Source organism: Acartia tonsa, chromosome 14 (assembly GCF_053477335.1).
Source record: "Acartia tonsa isolate MP-2025a chromosome 14, ASM5347733v1, whole genome shotgun sequence".
Lineage (NCBI taxonomy): Eukaryota > Metazoa > Arthropoda > Copepoda > Calanoida > Acartiidae > Acartia > Acartia tonsa.
The window spans coordinates 5,122,491-5,144,510 of NC_137273.1; the positions used below are offsets into that span (position 1 = coordinate 5,122,491).

At 33.1% G+C, this 22,020-nt stretch overlaps 1 protein-coding gene across 3 annotated transcripts in view; it reads left to right on the plus strand.

Annotated features, from left to right (window-relative positions):
- Positions 1 to 22,020, plus strand: part of LOC145305974 (FMRFamide receptor-like) — an 83,590-nt gene that overhangs the window by 13,858 nt on the left and 47,712 nt on the right. For all 3 annotated transcript variants that reach the window (XM_080147886.1, XM_080147888.1, XM_080147887.1), the window contains exons 5-6: positions 15,632 to 15,699; positions 17,728 to 17,782. In XM_080147886.1, the coding sequence (XP_080004012.1) occupies positions 15,632 to 15,699; positions 17,728 to 17,782 (123 nt within the window). The remainder of the gene's footprint in view (positions 1 to 15,631; positions 15,700 to 17,727; positions 17,783 to 22,020) is intronic.

Here is a 22,020-nt window from a genome sequence, read left to right on the forward strand (position 1 = left end):
AAAAATAATATATATTTTATTGGAGGGGGGAAGGGAGGTTATTTTTGTTCCCGTTATCTCTTCATTGTGTGAAGTAATTCTCATTCTTTTTACTAAATTTGATTTGTTTTCCATTATCTTATCACTGTATTATTGTGAATATACATAGATTATTTCATCACATTTACCATAAGGAAAACGTTAAATATCATATAATATATTTGTTATATTAACATTTTATATTCCTTACCAGGAGATATTGGACCCTTGCAAAATAGACTGAAACCTGACCAATACAAAGACAACCTTGAATTTAAATAAATGATCTGCTTAAGTGTTTCTTTTTTTCTTGTTGGACACATATAAAAGAAAAACATATAACATTCTGGCTAATATAAAGCTTCTTCTTGCTAAATAAATCTCTTGTAAACCAGTAAAAATGTTGCTGTTTTTTTTTAAATTTAATCATTGCTTATATGGTTGCTTTCGCTTAAAGTCGCCAGCGAAAAATTCCAACCACCCTCCCCTTTATTTTTTGAGTTATTTCCTTTTTCGATTAACCCCTGCGGGGCCTATATACAGTGCTCTAACAATGGGGGGCTACAGTGTACCCAGCATAACCTAACCTAGGGTAGAAATAACACCAGTTAACAACACATCCCATTATTTTAATTTATTTTATAACAAGTGGAGAAAAGAGGGATTCTTTGCTCAACAAGACACTTTGATGGAAACTGCCTTTTATGAGTTTTAGACCAGGAATATAAAGGGATGAGACAATTGCCCAAAAATTGGTCTACATTCTCAATGGTGATACAATTAGTGGTTAGACACTCAACTAAATGAACCAACCAAACAAAAATCACAAAAAGTCACCAAAGTTATTGACCCAACGAATAAGAAAACGTTATTATAAGACTTGGGGACTAGTGTAATAAACAGCCCAATGTACCCTTCCTTCATGATAATAACCCATAAGAACGAATAAGAATACATCCCAAATGATATTACACAAAATTAGATTGCAATTAGTGGTTACACACTAAATGAACCATCCAATCAAAATTCATTAAAAGTCGCAAAGGTTATAAGTCCAACAAATAAGAAAACGTTAACATAAGACTTTGTGGACTTGTGTAATAAACAGCCCTATGTCCCCTCCCTTCATGACATTAACCTAAAAGAAAACGTTATTATAAGACTTTGGGGACTAGTATAATAAACAGCCCAATAACCCAAGCCTTCCAGACATTAACCCATAGAATGAATAAGAAAACACTATTATAAGACTTTGGGGACTAGTGCCCAATGTCCCCTCCCTACCTGGTTCTAGACATAGAGCTAGCTAGGAGAGCTAAGGAAAAACAAAAGATAAATTTTCCTTGGAGAATACAAATTCTTATTTCTGGCAAGGTTACGGGATAGGTTAATTAAAGAAAGATTAGTTATTTATTGCTTCGTATTACAGACAGATTTTAGCTGTCAATAAATAAAAGTGGTATCGGCTGACCATCTCCAATATAATGTACATTTTTTTATCATCTTGCAAAATTGGAGTGTAGGGGGGGGGGGGGGGGAAGTCAACACCCCCATTTAAATTGAAGTTGGTAAGGACTGTCTTCTTTTTATATGTCTTCTATTTACTTATTATATTGATATAATAAAAATACAAAATCTAAATAAGAAAAAAATTAAATAAGAAACATCTCGTTGCTATGTTATTATTCATTCTTAACATATATTTTCCACAAAAAATATAAAATAACTCATACCTTAACCATGATTCAAACTTAAATTTAGTTTATTTGATGTTTATTTGAGGCATTTTATCCAAATTTGGGTTATTGCTTTACTGCGACCATTCATTGCAAGGGCTAAAGGAATAGGGCAGGGCTTTGATGCGCCAAGTGCAACCAAAAACCAAAAAAAGTAAGGGAGGAGACAATGGGCAATTAATTCAATTTTAGAGTTCTAACTTAATATCTTCAAAACCAGATATATCTGGAAAATTCCAAAAATTTAGATATAGCAATCTTTATTATTTTAGTTGTAAAATAAGAAATTATTAAACACTGAAAGAAAAGTATTTAACATTAGGTTATCCTGACTTATTTTCTGTGAATAGTCTGTAATTTATCATAAAAGGTATGACCTTAGTACTAGCCGTTTCTTGCAAAATAATACAAAAATAAATAATTGGGGTTTGTTTTCATATTTGACAAGGGGTTGATTAGAATGGATAGTTACTGAAGTGTCACAGTAGAATTTCTGGTTTATCCCACCCATTCTCAGAAGAAAACTATTTTGTTTAAAAACCAAAATAAACTTGTTTTGAATTTTTGCTAGTATTTGTATTGGTTAGTTCAGTAAGAGTCGTCTGCTTTGGGAATAATTGTTTTAACGGCATTCTTTGCGCTGGTTCCCAATGTCTTTGAAATTTGCCAAAATAATAAAAGTTGCATGTGTACCCAAAGTCTAAGACTGTCAGAGATATGAATTTTAGATCCATTGTCACCTCCCTTCCTCCTTGCAAAAACCCCTTAAACCAAAATCGAGGAGGGGGGGGAGGTGGTGTATTACAGACAACAAGAAAAAATGTATTTCTAGAGTGTGATATACCTCTTTTGTGTCCACTCAAAAGTCAAAGCGTCACCCCAGAATTGGTTTATTAACGCACGAAGCGCACAAATTCCTTTTAACATCCACTTAAATTGTAGAGGAGTGCACGGGGGGGGGGGGGGAGGCACTAAAACTTGCCAGGGGGTGGTTACACCCTTTTCCATGCCTCTGAATAGGACAATGGACGTTATACTAATTTACCCACCTAATTATGATTAATATTATGAACCTAGTAAAAGTGTCCGACTCTGATTATGACGTGAATAAAATTAGCCAATGAGAGGCCACTATAAATTTTATCATTGGTCAATTACAGTGTATACTGGCCTCTCATTGGCTAATTTTTTTACGTCATAATCAGAGTCAGACACTTTTACTAGGTTCAATATTATTGTTGAAAAACTAACAATTCTAAACTCTGATGCTTTTTACACCTAGGAAGGGAGAGGGGGGTGACATCATAATGTTAATTACACTAGTACCCAAGGATTTTAAATCATCTAATGTTATTAATTTACTTTTTTTAAATTTTGATATGGTTGGTTCATTATCTAGCTGTGTCCAAACGTTTTAATTTAATTAATAATTTTAATCTACATAAGGGGTTATTTGTTTATCGCTATTGGGGAAGTATATCAATTTATCCTTGTATACAGCCAATATTAAACAGGGGGTCCAAACTTAATGAACCAACCAATCAAAAATCGACCATAGTCAGCAAAGTTGATAAGCTAAAGAATCAGAAAACGTTATTATAAAACTTTGGGGACTAGTGGAATAAAAAGCCCAATGTCACCTACATCCCTGATATTCACCGACAAAGTTCCTACATACCAATGTCACCTACATCCCTAATATTCACCGACAAAGTTCCTACATACCAATGTCACCTACATCCCTGATATTCACCGACAAAGTTCCTACATACCAACCAATTGAAAAGACATCAGTCTATAGAAATATTTTTTAATCAAATATAAAATGTATAGAAATTACACAAAAAAGGTAGACAAAGGAAGCATTTTTTATGCAGCACAGTTTCTGTACAATTAAATATAATTTAGGGGGCGTAATATTTTTTTATTAGGGCGGATTCGTGTTGTGGAACATTATGACGTTTATCTAACTTTGTTTATAAAAATTACATTTCTAGAATCATGCCGTAAAAGTAAGGCAAGCTTAAATTAGAGAGAGAGGGGGGGGAGGGGTATGACAATCAACTGTAAATGATTTCCCCCCTAAACTTTATAAAATCGTTCTGACATTGGTTTGTTTATAATTGTATGAGATAAAGATTAAATCCCTTTGTCCTTTTTTTAAAAATGACATAAAATTCTTATTGCTGCGCTCATTTTGGGTATAGTTGACCTTGTTTCTATAGAATCTACGACACATATTTTGTATATTGGTGATGTACAGTACAATGAATATGTTATGGACATTAATTTCTTTATAGTATTTTTTATTCATTCAGATAAAAAAGATAATTATATTGGATAAAAAGTAAAATACATGAAAATACAGTAAAATCGAAATAATTTCGAACCTTTAACTTCATTGCGTATCTGACAAAGCAGCAGTGGTTACTAATAACTTATACAGAGTTATTTGGGCCAAGATTCGTACCCATTACCACACGGAAAACTCTAGCTTTTAATCTGTAGTCTTGGCTTGATTACTTTTCTAGAAATTAATTATTTACTTCTTTTTGTGTTTTCTAAGAAACGTACTAGGACATTGACATAGATGCCAAAAAAACGATTGAAAAAATGGACTAAGAGTATTATTGACTTATGTGTTAAAAGCGGAGGTGCATCTGGCAGTCATGGATGTATTTTTAACATTACAATAATTCTATCAGTCGCATAATTGCCGGGAGTAATTAAATTAATTTGACATAATTACATCAGGGAATTAAAGGAATAAGACAAAGGCCTATAAATGAATGCGTATATCCAATGATAATACACAAAATCACTTCTTTTGTAGAATACAATTAGTGGGTGAACGTTTGCACACTCAAATTAATGAACCAACCAATCAAAACGCATTAAAAGTCCCCAATGAATAAAAAAATATTATAATAAAACTTTTGGGTCTAATGTAATAAACAGACCATCGTCCCCTTCTTTTCTGTTAATACACCCATAATTTACTTTAATGCACTGACGAAAATACATCCAGTGTACTTATGAAGGTACTACATGTGTCATTCATATATATTTATTATTTATTTGATTTCTATGAAAGTTAAGAAACAAAAACACAAATTTTTAAGTTGATCTGACTAAACTCAATGAGTAAAAGAGTCAATGAGAAAAACAGCTACTTACAGAGATGCATGATTATTGTATGATTTTTTCCACCAATCAAAAATGTATCATTTTCCTATTTGTAATGCATCATATGATGTAGTAGTTATAAACAACGAAATAATCTTTTTGGAAAGCAAGTTAAACCAAAATGTTTTTCTTAGAAATTGTTCTTCTTTACAAATTCCAGTTTGGTCTTTATTAAGCTGTAGGAATGTTTGTAATGTTTCAGAGGTAAAAGAATAGGACATCTGCCATATAAGTAGTAATCATTATGTAATAATATCTCAAAAACCTTCTTTGATTAAGTATGATTTCTTTGTTGATAACTATCACCGCAAAAAATGCATTAAAAACAGCTTTTTATCTTGATGGGGGTAATCTAATGCATTTCTTAACTTTTTGAGGTGGGTAAAATGAGGGGTTTCAAAGTGTGAGGGGGGTAAACACCCTTTTACCCACACCCTAGGACGTCTATGCACAAAATACCAATATTTGTCAGCCAAGTCCACTTTTATACAATGCAATATTGTCGACATAAACATATTCTTCTATTTTTTACCAACAATTTTTGCAATTGGAAGTGTATATCAATTCATCATCTATTGTCTTATCCCTTAAGATCCCTGAGTATGTAAAACTAACCACGGACATGAATGACTTGTAAATTATGTTCTCGTATTTATTCGAATCCGGTGGATAGGAACCGGTTCTCATCCATACGAAAAAACTATGTCTAGCATCGTATTATATCCAGCTTTCTACGAATATAAAAATGTACAATCATAAGATTAAAACCAGTTTTTTTAGCCGGTGCCTTTGGGATCTCGGGGCTAAAAAAACTGGTTTTAATCTTATAATTGTACATTCTATATCCGCAAAGCCGTTTATAATATGATGCGAGAAATAACTATTCCCTACCCACCAAAAAGACAATGTATGTTACGTACGTTTAATAGTAGCTAAGCTACTATATAATTTACGTTGTCTGTCTGTCCTCCGACAGTCCGTCTGTCAGGGCGTCAGTTTCGCGGGTGGAATTGTATTTTCCCCCGACTACTACAGTATTTTACTTCTACTCTATAACTCACTTTGTCCGTTTATCCATCCATGGTTAATGTGTGCTTCGTTACTTTATCGATAGTGTCATTTTGGTAAGCTGAAGCGTTTCAGCTTACTGTCGCGAGTTCGAATCCCAAACGAGCCCCTAGCCTTAAAGAATTCTACCAATAAAGAATAGCAGTATTTCCTACTACAAAGATATATTTAAAACTGAATACATTTACAATAGGGTTATTACTATATATACAAAAATAGATGATAACAATAGGTTAGGTTGAAGGGGGTGTGGGGAGACAAGGGCGGAGCCCTGCGGCGGTAGGCATTTGTGGGGTAAGCTGCAGTAAAGGGGGAGGTAACCACCTCCCGGTAGAATAGTTGCCTGGGGCACGGGGTTGTGAAGTGACCGCGTCCCTCCCCCTATTAGCCAGTCCGATCTGACCGCTGCCTGTGGGGTCTCAGCGGGCAGGGGTTAAATGGTGATAATAGGATTAGCGCTGAAGGCTTGATTTGATAAGCCGCTGCGTAGCAACTCTGTGTAATGCCCGTCCGTATGCTGCCGTATTACCACATCATCCTTGTGTTTATCTATTAGTGCAACATAAATGTCAATATTTACCAATGTTTTGCCAACTTTTCTTATAAATAATTATCTTAACTTGGGTTGGGTTGGGTTGTAAGTAATGTTTTTTTAATCCGGTTAATTCCCGCCAGATAACAACCGGTGCTGAGCCATACTGAAGCATCGTGTATCGTATTCAGTAGTGTTTTCTCTTTAATGGTGAAGCTATCCACTCTCCATATACAAATAATCCTTGGACCTTTAAAAAGGCTTATTTTAAAGGAGTACCATATCAGTCCAGCGGTTAGCTTAACACACACTCAGAGACAGACAAACATCTTGTTGCTTTTATATAAATAAAGGCCTATAAATACAAGATTATTACCATTACTCTAACCCAAGAATGAAACAATAGAAGCATAAAAACGGAGACAAAAGATAACAAAAAGTTGGCAATAGTGAATGACAGTTACATAAAAAACAAGAATATTAGCTTCAATAGATAATGCATCAAAAATAAGCAAAAAAAATAATTTAAATTAAAAAAACTGTAAATCCTTGTTAAAAAATAGTAAGATGTCTAAATGTTTCTATGTCTGCAGGAAAGGATCTCTCTAACCGCTGAACCGATTTGGTTCTCCATTACAGTGATGCTTTTCATACGTTAAGGAAAGGTTTTAAAATATTTTGGGTACCACAGTCCCCCTAGATTAATCGCCAATAGAAAAAATACCCCCCCCCCCCCCCCAACAACCAGATTATATTTATTAAGAGTAGCTACGCTAAAAATCCTTTTGTCTGAGATAATGTGTATCTAGTGAGCCTTAGTTAACATATCAACTTGATGGCAGGATAATCCATGGTCCAATTTTGTACAGTTCTCCATTGTGTACTTCTTAAGTTTTGCATGTTTTATGTACTGAAATGTACAAAAAAAAAGATATTTTTGTGGTATTTCAGTGGATATTTGACTATGTACTAATTAAATTTGTGTACATTTTTAAAAAATTGAATATCATAGTTTACTCTCCTTTGTCTTACAGCATTTGCTTTTTTGATGGAATATTTGAAAAAACAAATAAGTTTGAAATCTATATAACAATTCTAACATGTCTACGTACAGACCATCAAATTTTAGAAAACCCATTGGAGACAGCGTACAGAGGCACCAAAAAAATGACGCCATATGATAAAATAACCAATGAGAGGGAAGTATAAATTTTACCATTGGTCAATTACAGTGTATACTGGAATCTCATTGGTCAACTTTATTGGATGACGTCATTTTTTGTGCCACTTTACGCTGTCTCAACATGTTGCTGTGATAATAATTAACATAATTATCTGAAAGACTTATTTCTAAGAAATATTTCCGTCATATATGCCTTCTAATTAGTAAGTAAAATTGAGTTATTTCTTACTAACACATGTTATTAATACTGGAACAAGGATGACAACATCCATAAAAGCGAAGCTCTAAAACGATATGACAGACGAACATTAACTTTTGTTGAGTGTCAGAACTAAATATACAAAATATGAAAATATAAGGTTTAACAAAATTATACGTAAATTTGTTGCAAAACTTCTTAAATACAGAATTCTGTTTAAGGACATACTGACATTTTTAATACTTGATTATAGAGATGCTTCGCTCATAATATTGTACCTTATAGTAATAGGAATCAGTAATAAAAAAATCAGATCAATCGGATGATTTTATCACATAAAAAATTGTTATTAAAAAAGTAAAAAAATCAACATGTTTAAAATGGACGTACGGACATTCTGGTAACGATTATAGAGTTGCTACGCTTTCTAAATCGTACCTAACTACTACAGGAATCACCATGCAAAGTTTGAAATCGATAGGACAATTCTAACATGCCTAAATTAACGAATAAAAGCTAACTATCTCGGACGGACGGACGTACGGACGGACCGACCCTAATTATAGAAAAGCTTCGCTTTTAAACAAGGATGACAACATCCATAAAAGCGAAGCACTGAAACGGTAGGACAAACGGACATTAACACTTGTATAGTATCTGAACTGAAAAATCGGAACATAAATGTATAAATGTCGAATCAGAATTGTAGGTAAATTTGTTGAAAAACTGCTTAAAAACAGGATAATGTTTATGGACATACTTACATTTTTGGACTTGATTATAGAGTTGCTTTGCTTTTAATATTGTTTTTTCTTGTCCCAGGAATCAATATACCAAAAATCAGATCAAACGGATAATTAAAACACTTGAAAATTTGTTGTTAAAAAAGTAGAAAAATCAACATGTTTAAAATGGACGTACGGACATTCTGGTAATGATTATAGAGTTGCTACGCTTTCTAAATTGTACCCAACTACTACAGGAATCATCATGCAAAGTTTGAAATCGATAGGACAATTCTAACATGCCTAAATTAACGAATAAAAGCTATCTATCTCGGACGGACGTACGGACGGACGGACGTACGGACGGACGGACGGACGGACGGACCGACCCTAATTATAGAAAAGCTTCGCTTTTAAAAATGGTTTCCATATTTACATATTTTCTTAAAGTAGTTTTAAAAAAGTTAAAATGGAATGGTATCTTTTGCAATATTCTGTAAAATTGTAAGCAAGCTTCCGGTCAAATGCGCTTATTAATTCTAACTGTTCTTAATGTTAAACGTCATATTTATACACAGTTTGACCTAATAAGCGCATTTGACTGGAATCTTACTCACAACTTTACGGAATTTTGCATAAGCTCCTCTTCCCTTCATTAATTTTATCCTATCATAAATTAAGATTAAGAAGTCAAGATTCTTTGACGATTGTCTATTAAATTTTCATTGTAGAGAAGCTTGTTTTAGATTCTGAGATGCTGCAATTTAAGTCTTTTGATGGATTTAGGCTGACACACAGACACACATCCTGTTACTTTTACAAAAGGATGATACCGAACCGGTATTAAACAAGCGAAAATTAATCTGATATTGTCTAATACTTTAAAGTGAAGACTAAGAAAGTCCCTCAGTGACGTCATAAATATGAGGGATGAGAAGAGAAAGAGTGGTAAAGAAAACCCCTAAAAAAGAGATGGATTCTATGAAACTATTTCAAGGAAAATCCTGTGTACTTGATTTCATCTAAACTAATTTCAAGCCATTATACACCTGGGAAGTATCACTTTGTTCGCCTTTGGACCATAATCCCCCCCCCCCCCTCCTCTTAATCCTATTATTTAATCCTAGCATTTGCTGAAAGGAAAATCATGTGTTGTACTTGATTTCGTCTAAACTAATTTAAGCCCATTATATATCTAGTTAGAATCCATTTTTCTCAAATGGACCACGATCAACCCCCCACCCTCATCCTTAAAACCTATTATTTAAAGAAACTTAAACCTGCTGGGGCTCTTACGTATAGACATGCAAGGTTATCCTTATGCAAGGGGAGCATTGGACCTTAAATCTGTCTGGTACCCAAACATTCTCTATTCCTATTATTAAACCTCCATCTTTGAATTTTTTCATGTTTCACTTTCATTGTCCAGTCCAAATGTCTTATTTGCAGAGCTCTATTTTTATTGGTGTTGTTATCCTTGTTATATTGGTAAATAGGTTAGTGGCGTGTAAATAAGAATAATTATGGTTGCATACACATACCAAAACATGCATCTATGTAAACAACATCGATGAAATACATACAGAAAATCAATATATAATATTTAACTAAATATTAATCAAAGCTAAAAAATGATTCATGGTTTTCAAGCTTTAAATTGACTATTTGATTTTTCAAAATCGTGTTTTTAAACCTTTGTAAAAACCCTTTCCTTACGGGGCTCTCTTTACTATTTCTTCGCCTAACCTGGTCTAAACTTTTTCTCTTCCTAAGTTTTTTAGTAGCGAAGCTGCTATATAATTCGAAATGTCTGTCCATCCGTCTGTTAGAGACAGAAAGAGGGAAACGTGATTTTGTCAGCTCCTATAATAGATAGACACCTGAAATTTTCAGGGATCAAATATGTTACCATTCTCTATATTTTTGATAAAGATTCGTCAACAAATTGGGGTGCTAGATAGATTTCTACATTTTAAAAGTTTCAACGATTTTCTCAACTCCTGAAATTTTCAGGGATTAAATAATTTTATATTCTGCATACTTTTTAAAAGTTCTATTTAGAATTGCTTATTGGTTGAGGTGCTAGTTCGATTCCTAGATTTTTGAGTTTTCATGATTTTCTTTGCTCATATTCGAGATAGGCGGCTTAAATTTTTAGGGATTAAATAAGTTCACAATTTATATATCACCACAAAGTTTAATTCAGATCTGCCTATTGGTTGAGGTGCTAGGTTGATTCTTAAATTTTCACGTTACAATATTTTGTGATTTTTTTAGTTTATTTTTTTTTTATGAAACTGCTCTAAGTTATTTTTTTCCGGGTATCCATCTATAATTTTTGAGATTTGCTACTTGTGGATGTTGTCATCCTTGTTTGTATTTTTATTCCTTGGACAAAAGTAAGAAAAACATACATAGAGTATGTTGATTGGCAAGATTGATTTATTAATCTCAATACACAAAATTAGTCAGACTTATAGCAGTAGAGCATATAAGACTTGAAGTTTTATTGTAGAGAGGGACCTTCAGTTACTAAATTAATATTTTAGTCTTATGATATTAGTATGACTCTTATAAGCTATACCTTGATACTTTAGTGGTTTGGTAAATATATATTTATTAATATATTATAGTCCTATTTTATTGGTATTACTTTTATAGGCTATAATAGTATACTTTAGTCCTTTAATATTGATATTACTCTCATAGGCTATACTTTCATACTATAAAGATTAGGAGCCTTATTAAGAATAAGTAGCTTGTTGCCTATATATGTATTAATATATTATAGTCATATAATATTAGTATGACTCTTAAAGGCTATACTAGTATAGTTTAGTCGTGTACTATCAATTTGACCCTCATAGGCTACACTATTATACAAATTAATAACCTTATTACGTTGTGGATGGTATAAATATAGATATAAATATAACTATAGTCCTGTTATATCAATATTACTCTTATAGGCTATACTATTATACAAATTAATAACCTTATTACATTGTGGATGGTATAAATGTATATATAAATATAACTATGGTCCTGTAATATTGATATTACTCTCATAGGCTATACTTTTATACTATAAAGATTAGGAGCCTTATTAAGAATAAGTATCTTGTTGCCTATATATGTAGTAATATATTATAGTCATATAATATTAGTATGACTCTTATAGGCTATACTAGTATAGTTTAGTCTTGTAATATCAATATGGCCCTCATAGGCTACACTATTATACAAATTAATAACCTTATTACGTCGTGGATGGTATAAATATAGATATTAATATAACTACAGTCCTGTTATATTTATATTACTCTCATAGGCTATACTATTATACAAATTAATAACATTATTACGTTGTGGATGGTATAAATATAGATATAAATATAACTATAGTCCTGTAATATTGATATTACTCTCATAGGCTATACTAATATACAAATTAATAACCTTATTACGTTGTGGATGGTATAAATATAGATATAAATATAACTACAGTCCTGTTATATCAGTATTACTCTTATAGGCTATACTATTATACATATAAATATTAGGAACCTTATTAAGAATAAGTAGGTTGTTGACTAAATAGTATATTAATATTTATTTATATACCATTGACCTTTATTACGCTATTTATATTTATGGTGTGTATCAGAACATAATTGTCCAATTTAACCTTCCTCAAACTTTAAAGACCCTCATTTTACTCCCCTCAAAATAAAAAGCTTGTACGCCTCTTTATCTGAACCTTGTATAAATATAATAATAATTTTGGTGGCGTTCACTAGAATTTGACAGGGGGTGATTGAACCTTAAATATTTTCCGTATTACATTATACATTAGAATACTTGCAATATTATTGAGTTTTTACTTTTTTGAGGAATTTTATGTAGTTTTCTGCGGACATTTTATAGTGAATTGGTTTTTACAACATATTTTATGTGAAAATTATTAGAAGCATGGCTATTATAAAACTAGGGTTTTTTGCTACTCAGAGGGAGAGAGACTGTTCATTAAACTAGTCCCCAAAGTTTTAAAATAACGCTTTCTTATTCGTTGGCTTAACAACTTTTGGGTCTTTTGATTGGTTGGGTATTTTAAGTTTTTTCTTCTTCTACTTTGAATGTTGTTGTCCTTGTTTACCATGCAATGCAGCTAAATTAAATAAATTGAAGATATGAAATAATTTCCGGATGAATTCACAAATTTACTTTAGGACGGCTAGCTGCAGTTTCGTAATAATAGGGTCTAGACTTGTAGGATAGTGCAGGGATCTTAGTGGATAAGACAATGGACGATAAATTGAAATACGTTCCAATTGATAATAAACAAAATTACCTCTTCTGAAGATTAATATTATGATTAAAAAGTTTGTACACTACTAGATTGAAAGTAAAAAATTTAAAGGGGTAGTTTCACGAAATGCATTTGAACTTAATTTAGTGAACCGCCTATTTTTTTCTAGTTAATGGGTTAAACTACATTTATATAGCATATATTTGATATTAATTCAATTTTCTACCACGTAGTAGAAAATTGAAATTCTTTCAAATATATGCCATACTAGCCTACAGCTCACGTTGTTCGCTGGTCTGTAATGCTCTTGGGAATATTAAATATCCGTACTGGAAAGGTAGAAGGCTAATGCAATTATTAAGGTATAAAATCCGATCAGTTAAGAATTTGTAGAGGGCCCGATCTTTCAGGGTTAAGACAGAAGACTTATTTTATGTTTGCTGACCAATGCACATCTACTCTAAGAATAATATTGTCTGTTGGTCTATCTGTAATGCTCTTAAATACTTTTCCCAGCTTTTATTGAAGTTTTTTGTGTAAAGATTCACTATGCATCATTACTTTATATTTTTGTCTGTTGTGCACCCTTTTTGCTTTTATTTGCTTTGCCTTTTGTTTTTTTTTAAATTCAAGAGCTTCTATAGTTATGGCTGTTGTCATCCTTATTTACCTGTTAAATGTTAGTACCGAAGTCAATTAATTTAAACTTTAAAAGTTTTACTCCTTACTTAGTTCATTATTCTGTCTATAGACTACTAATATTTTGTGTGAAGATTTGTATGACCACTGCACTGATCATCGTTCGTCTGTCTGTGGGTTATGCCGTGTTTTCTTCTTTTTGCTTTTGAGTTTTACTTTTACTATTAGGATTTTTGCTACTTATGGATATTATCATCCTTGTTGATGATTTTTAAACTCAGGGATATTAGGAAATAATGTTTTATATTTATTTTACATCCCCCATGATGATAAACAGGGGTAAGCCTTCGGTTGATTTAAAAGTTTGAACACTTCTTGTTTAGAACTGACGAAACACTGATTAAGTTTTTTAGTCAAAGTTATTTGTTATTATAATTGCTTATTGCTTATTTATAATTCAAAATGTCCGTCCGTTCGTCTGTTGGCTAGGCTTAGAGGAAAAAGTAATTTTCTCATTTGCTATTCAATGGCTGAAAATTGTGTTAATATTCCCTATATGGCTTGCCAGTATGGACCTTATCTATTGGTTAGTTCTTTCATCCAGTAAGAGGGAAGGAAATGGGGTAAAAGGGTTGTATAATGTTAATGATCTATTTCTTGTTAAAAGCTAAACTTTTCTTCAGTTGGGGTTGATCAGTCCATCCATACGTCCCTAACAGATAGTTCTGATAGCCCTATCACCATGACGTTAGTATGTCCAAATAAAATGACTTTTATTTAAGCTATTAAATGACATATTTACTTAAATTTTTGCTGAAATCTAAATATTTTCTCTTTTAAGTGCAGTTACTCTATATTTCTAAATTTTCTTTAGTAGAATTGATTAATGTTTCTCCTTTACGGATTTTGTCATCCTTGTTAATGTTATTAATTATCAGAGATAATTACTCTTTTTAAATACTATCGCTCTTTGCCTTACAAATTTTATTCTCTTATTCTTCAATTAAATGTTCATTTTATCATCTCTTCAAATTCAGCTTGTAATAAAATTAGAATGCCTATGATTCATTATGTACCCCCTCCCCCCCCCCCCAACCTCTTTCTCTCTCTCTCTCTCTCTCTCTCTCTCATTCCCCCGTTCTCTCTCGGTTACCCCCTTTCTCTTTCTATCTCTCTCGCTCCTTTTTTTTCTCTCTCTCTTCATATATACGTTACACATAATGATATTTTACATTAGAATATCTGTTTATATTTAATCAGTAATTATTAGTTTTATATTTACACCCAATGTAACAATACACGATTTAACGTTTTGCTCCATTTTTTTTATCATATTTTAAAGATTGAAATCCTAATATTCTTCATTTCAATTTATCGTCCTCAAAGGGTTGAAATGTTTAGTTTAATATCTGACCACATTACGGGAGTGTCGCATGAGTCATTTCATTTTAAAACTAAGTTTTCTTAGATTTACTATATTATAAATTTAAGTTTTCTGTTTTATGAATAAAAATCAAATACTTCAATGTTATTTAAATAGCAACATGAATTAAAAAAACTGAATTTATGATGCTAAAAGTAGAATAATGAGTCTTAATGTTCTGGTCAATGAGAATTTAATAGGGATTATTGAAGCACTATGAGTTTTATACACTATACGCTTGGAAGATTCGAGCTCAATTATAGACGTTTATTTCCTATATAGATCTGTCATGGATCTTGATGCAATGTAGCAGGCCGTTTTGTACATGTTAAAAATTAGAAGATTTCATTAAATAAAAGTAATCGCAAATATACTTAGTAAATAAATGTAGTTTAACCATTTAACCAGGATGAAATATGCGGTTCACTAAATTAAGTTCAAATACATTTCGTGAAACTACCCCTTTAATAAAATTACCCAACGTTTAATAATATAACAGAGTTTAAAACTTTGGGCACCAGTGTCATTTATAATCTAGTGTCCCCTCTCTCCTCTCTGAGAATACAGGGATAGGGCAACTTTAAAGAACAACAAGTTATTTTAACTTTTTTAGGTTCCATTTACCTTACCCTGTCAATTGCTATAGAGAGATACACAACGGTTTGTCATCCATTCTTTAAGGTAACATATATTTAAACTAGCGGCTTCGCCCCTAGCCTCTAGGGGCTTTGCCCCAAGAGGTTTGACCAAACCAATTTTTGTATTTTAGATTTGAGAGAAAAAATTTTTAGTTTTAAAAAGAAAAAGAATTTTTTTTTTTTTTGGAGGGGGTATTTTTCATTTTTTTTTGGGGGGGGGGATGTCCCACCCCTTTAGAAAATAGTTATAAACCTTCCGGGATCTAAGAAAAGCTACCCTGTAAAGGAGAACCCGATCGGTTCAGCGGTTAGCGAGATCCTTCGTTACAAAAAAACAAACAGACAAACAAACAGACAAACAAACAGACAGACATTGTTCTACTTTGTATGATAGATATAACAATAATTAAAACAAGAAAGACTTTATAAATACGTAGCAAAACACACAAAATCATAGATTAAAGTATAGCAGATGTTTAGTTGTAACAAAAGAGAAAAAAGAAAGTAAGATGTTTTGAGATAAATCAAAGAAAAAACTCGCAATACATTAATAAAAAGTGGTCTTTTGAATAATGACCGATAGACCTACAGACTAATTAAATTGGTTCAGGGAATCTACAAAAAAAAAAAAAATAGCTGTCTATTCTAGCATAGTATTACATAGGGAGAGACATAGAGAATTAAACTGACACCCAGGGGCGTCCAAGCTTTTTTTTTTGGGGGGGGTAAAAAATTTTAGGGGGGGGGGTAATTTGTGTTTGGGGGGGGTAAAATGGCGCGCGAAGCGCGCCGAAATTTTTTTTTACCCCCCCCAAAATTTTTACCCCGGGGGTAAAATTTGATTGGGGGGGGTAATTACCCCCCCTAAAGTCTGTTGGGGGGGGGTAAATACTCCCCCCAAATCTGTTGGGGGGGGTAATTACCCCCCCCAAACAAATTTACCCCGGGGGTAAAATTTTTGGGGGGGGTAATTTAATTATGTAAAAAAAGCACCTACCTAATCTATTAAGTTAATAAGTACTATCCTATAACATAAAGTAGTAAGTAAGGTTTATTTGACTATAGCTTCAGATTTCATTACTTTTAATACTGAGTTCTCCTTTTTAGGAAAGCTTCACATAGATCCCATGATGGTTCCACACTATTATAGGTCAATCCTTTGAGTGGTTTTAGGCTATTTTTCTCCTCCCTTTTTACCCTTTAGAAAACACGAGTTCTTAGATGCTTAGAGCGCCACTACTATCCTATTATATAAAGTAGTAAGCGTTTTTTTTGTTTGTCCCGAAGGATCTCGCTAACCGCTGAACCGATATTGTTCTCCTTTACAGTGAAGCTTCTTATAGGTCCTGGGAAGGTTTTAAACTATTTTTGAGGAGCGTGTCTTCACCCCCTACCCCCTAAAAAATCTTTTTGTTTACTCTTTTGAAACTCAAATTTAAAATGGGATGAGGTCCACTTTCCCCCCTCCTACCTTAAGTGCCCCTAGAGCTCTAGGGGCGTAGCCGCTAGTTCAAATATATAGTAGTATCTCATTCTTTAGAACATAAAAATACAATAATTAACTCACTAACCAATGAACCAATATGATTATACTTTAAAGTGAAGCGTCTTATAGGTCCTGGTAAGTTTTATAACTAGTTTACTCCCTCCCCCCCCCCAAAAAAAAATTTTCAGTAAAATTTTATTTTAAGAACATTCAATTTGGGGGGGGGTAAATACCCCCCCCAAAAAAATTTTTTTAAAGAACATTTATTTTGGGGGGGTAATTACCCCCCCCCAAAATGGTTTGGGGGGGTAAATACCCCCCCCAAAATCGTTGGGGGTGCCTACGGCACCCCCAAGGTAGGGGTAATTTTTTTTTGGGGGGGGTATTGTTGACAAAATTTTGGGGGTGCCTACGGCACCCCCAAAATCGTTTGGGGGTGCCAAATGGCCCATTACCCCCCCCCTTGGACGCCTATGCTGACACCATTATTTTTATCTTATGTTTATAGTCATTGCAAGTTTCAATTAATCATTCTTAGTCTTATCCATCAAGTTCCCTGATAATTTTTAATTTGTTTATATTCAGTTATCCCACTCTTGGTCAGCCACCCTGTATATCATTCCTATCTCCATGTTTTCAGGTGAGCTTCTTTTTTTACATACCTAATCTGTAGCTTAGTATTAGGATGCATGTGTGCGTATTTGTTTAGTGTGTGTTATGTACTTAGCAACTTTATCTACAATACAAAGTAGAACGATGTCTGTCTGTCTGTCCGTCCGTCCGTCCGTCTGAAGCTTAAGATCTTAGTAACCACTGAACCGATCGGATTCTACTCTTCAGGGTATATACCTATTGGTCCTGCGGTGGTTTGGAGCTATTTTCTTGGGGGGTGGGACACCCCCAACCCCCCAAAAACAAAAAAATCCCCCCCCCATTTTTTTTTTTTACAAATTTTATGAATTTTACGAATTTTACGAAATTTACGAATTTTACGAAAATTACGAATTTTACGAATTTTACGAATTTTGCGAATTTAATCGCAAAATGTTTTCCTGCTTGGTAGGTGCGAAAATTTGTGATCTGTTCTGCTGGGTAAGTAATAGAAGATGTAATTATACCTCTTGGGGAAAAGCCCCTAGATGCTAGGGGCGAAGCCACTAGTATTTTATATAGTAAGAGGATGTATGTGCATGTTTGTTTTGTATGAGCTGGATCTTTAAATCGTTTAGTGGTGCGCTGAATCGGGGCGATTCAGTTCGGCGCACCTAGATAATGTTAGATTTCAATCTTCAAATCAAAATGGAATGGGCGAATCAGCGCGCCAAATTGAGTGCCATTGCCGCGCCAAACCGGGGTGAACTGGATCGCCCCGCTTCAGCGCACCACTAAACGATTTAAAGATCCAGCTCTGCTAAGCAAGGCTTTACATTATGCCTTAATGATACCAATTACCTCATACAGGCGGGGATGCTATCCAGGACACTCAAACGACAGGTTTAAAGGTTTAACTACCCATGATAACTAGGGGGAGTCAAATGTCTCCTTTTTTGTCCAAACATCTGAGGAATTAGGTTGAATGTGCATGGTAATGAGTTGCGCCTGATTTAGGCTAAGGCATTCCCAATACTCTAAATGTCAATGTAGTACACCTGACATAGTAGCAGCAGGAACCATTTTTAACGTCTTTAGTTATGACGTAGTGTTCAGCCGAGATTCGAGCCTGTTACCTCCCTGACGACGAGCTGATGCGCTACGTGTTGAGCTTTGGTCGCTGATTGCATTAATGTTACTTATGAATTATCTTAATGTATCCTCTAGAATTATACTTTCTTTAGATTTTCATATATTTCTTCAACCTATAGCATGCTTTATCCGAAAATAAATTCAAATACAATTTTAAATATAAATATAGCAAACAGTAAAGAAATAGGAATAGGTTAATAGATTTTAAAAATTTCCTTCCACTTTTCACTAAAAATAGTCAACTATGCAAAGATAGATTTTTTTACTCTCTGAAATTAAAGAGACATTTTTTTCCATTGAACTATCCCCAGCATTCCCCAATGTTAAGGCAAACCTTTGAAAATTTTGTTCAATGTTTTTCTTGACTTGAATTTTTTGCTACATACATTTAACACTGTAAAAAATCAATCCATACTTTAAAAAATTGTGTTTCACGCAAAAAATTTTTTTATTAATTATATGAAAAAAATCTTTTATAACAGGACTGTGAAACCAATTCATTTCAATTGTATTAAGATTTGTTCTGAGTCATACCTTAAAACTATACTTTGTATTGTATTTTAAAGTTTTTAATGAATAATATAAAAATTGTAATATCAATCCCAAGCAATAACGTAAGGGGAAGAGCAATTGCTCCCTATAAAATTTAGGGTTGCTTTGCATAACAATTTCTTCCCTTGCCTTGTGGTTTTTCAAATATGCCCATAATTCAATGCAATAAATAACTGTTCCAGTAGAGACAACGGAAAGTGGCATCCAAAAATGACATCATATGATAAAAAAAAAAAAAAAATGAGAGGCTAGTATAAATTTTACTATTGGTCAATTACAGTGTATACTGTCCTCTCATTGGTCAACTTCATTGTATGACAACATTTTTTTGGTGCAACTTTACACTGTCTCTTTCCAGTAAGTAGACCCTGTATGTCCTGGAATGATGATATCCACACTAGAATAATAAGTTTATCCCCTAATATAGCATCTGATTCATGTCACTGTCCTTGGATAGTTTGTAGACAATATCTTTGAAACTTTATTTTTCAACATATGTGGTCTTTTGGTATGGTAGAAGACACATAAAACTTTACAAATATGATACTGCAGCATTTATGGACACTTTTGAGTCTGGATCACACCATGAAATACAAAATATATTAAAAAGCTCATAAATAATTTGCTGAAGTAGATGGGAATGCATTTGCCTATTAACAAGCTTACATAGTACTTTCAAAGATATGATTTTTAGACAAAGGTTTTGAAATCAAAAGATGTTTGTCGGAGAGGTGTTGATTTTTAGGTTCATCAATTTTAGAGAACAGAAATTTAGTTTGTCCATTAAGATCTTCTAAATACTGAACCAACAAGGATGTTCTTTTTTTAGTGAAGCTTCACCTATGGTCCCCAAAAAGCTTTTTTTGACTCACTTTTATGATTCAGCCACTTATCATATGAAAAGCGTCAAATTATGCGTAAAATCATCCATGGTCTCAACAATGTTATAAGATGTCTCAATTTATGCGTAAAATAGTCTTACAGTCTCAAGAACCATCTTGTTTTATACAACACAACTGGCTGCAGCCCTAGCATATAGGGACATCTAAAAAAAACATAATTTTTTAAATTTTAGTTTTTGGCAAAAATGTAAAACAATTCAGAGCTGGATCTTTAAATCATTTTGGTGGTGAGCCATATCGAGGTGCGCCGAATTTCAGCCAATCACAGCGCGGCATTTCATAAAATGCTGTGCTCTCATTGGTGAAAAGTTGGCTCACCTCGATCTGGCTCACCACTAAAATGATTTAAAGATCCAGCTCATAAACTAGAATAGTTATTTATTGCATTGTATACAGATTTCAGCAGATATTAAAATGAAAAGATTAAAACCAGTTTGGTTAACCCAGAAATGATTTATATTTTAGTTTTCATAAAAAAAGTACTACAATGCTACATGAGTTTTCAGTATGGCTGAGAACTGGTTCTAATACTAATTCTAATTTTCGAGTAATAATGGAAATATTTCTCTTGAAGAATATACATGAATGGGTTGACCTACCCCACGCCAAAATTTATAAAATATATATTTTTTTTAATTGGAACTTAATTACCACAGTGTAGTGAAAGCTTTAAGGGTAGAAAAAGACAAAATTTAAAAAAGAAATAAGTGAATAAAGTTTTTGAGGTATACTTTGTCAAAAAAAAGGAAGAAAAAGTTTAATCCAAATTAAAAATCTTGATATTCTTTTTTACTATTTTTATGTATATTCAAACTTTAATATGAAGAGTAACCTTCATTCTGGTATTCCAGAATAGAGACAAAATAAAAAAGATATTTATTTAAAAAACAAAAGGGGAGTTTATCTACTTTGCGTGGCCTTTACATGCGTTTACCTAACCCTAACCTGACCTAAAATAATAATTTACAAAAGAGAAACCTCCTACCCCCTATTTATTTCAATTTATTTAAGAATAAAGGGGGGGGGGGTTCGGAGAGAACCACCTAAACATATCTTTATCATCTATAAGACAAAGTCTGTCTGTCCGTCTGAAGCTTAAGATCTCGGGTACGCTGAACCTAATGGGCTCTACTCTTCAGGGAATATACTTACTGGTCCTGTGGTGGTTTTAAGCTATTATCTTGGGGTGTGGGACACCCCTCCCCCCCAATAAAAAATTGATTAAAAGATTGAAAAGAAAGCGTTAAGGATAACCCATAAAATTATGGTTCGCAACACCAAAATATGTTTTTTTTAATATGTTCGAAATAAGTGGTTGCATCTGGCAAAGCCCCTAGAGGCAAGGGGCGAAGCCGCTAGTTTTATATAAAGTACTAGGTTTTTTTTTCTGAAGCTTAAGATTTCGTTAACTAAAAATCGAATTATGTTCTCCTTTTTTAGGGAAGCTTCACATAGGTCATATGATGGTTTTAGGCTTTTTCTGCTCCTTCTTACCTCTTTGAAGACAAGGTCCCTAGATGCTAGGATCGCCGTCAATAGCATTTATTAAGTGACTTGGTCTTTCTTAAAAAATTAATTTGTTCTATAGCACATAAGTCTCTAGCCCCTGTCTAGTTTTGTATGTGTTCTATACCCAACAGAATAATTCTATAGCATATAGCATATAGATTATAGCATATAA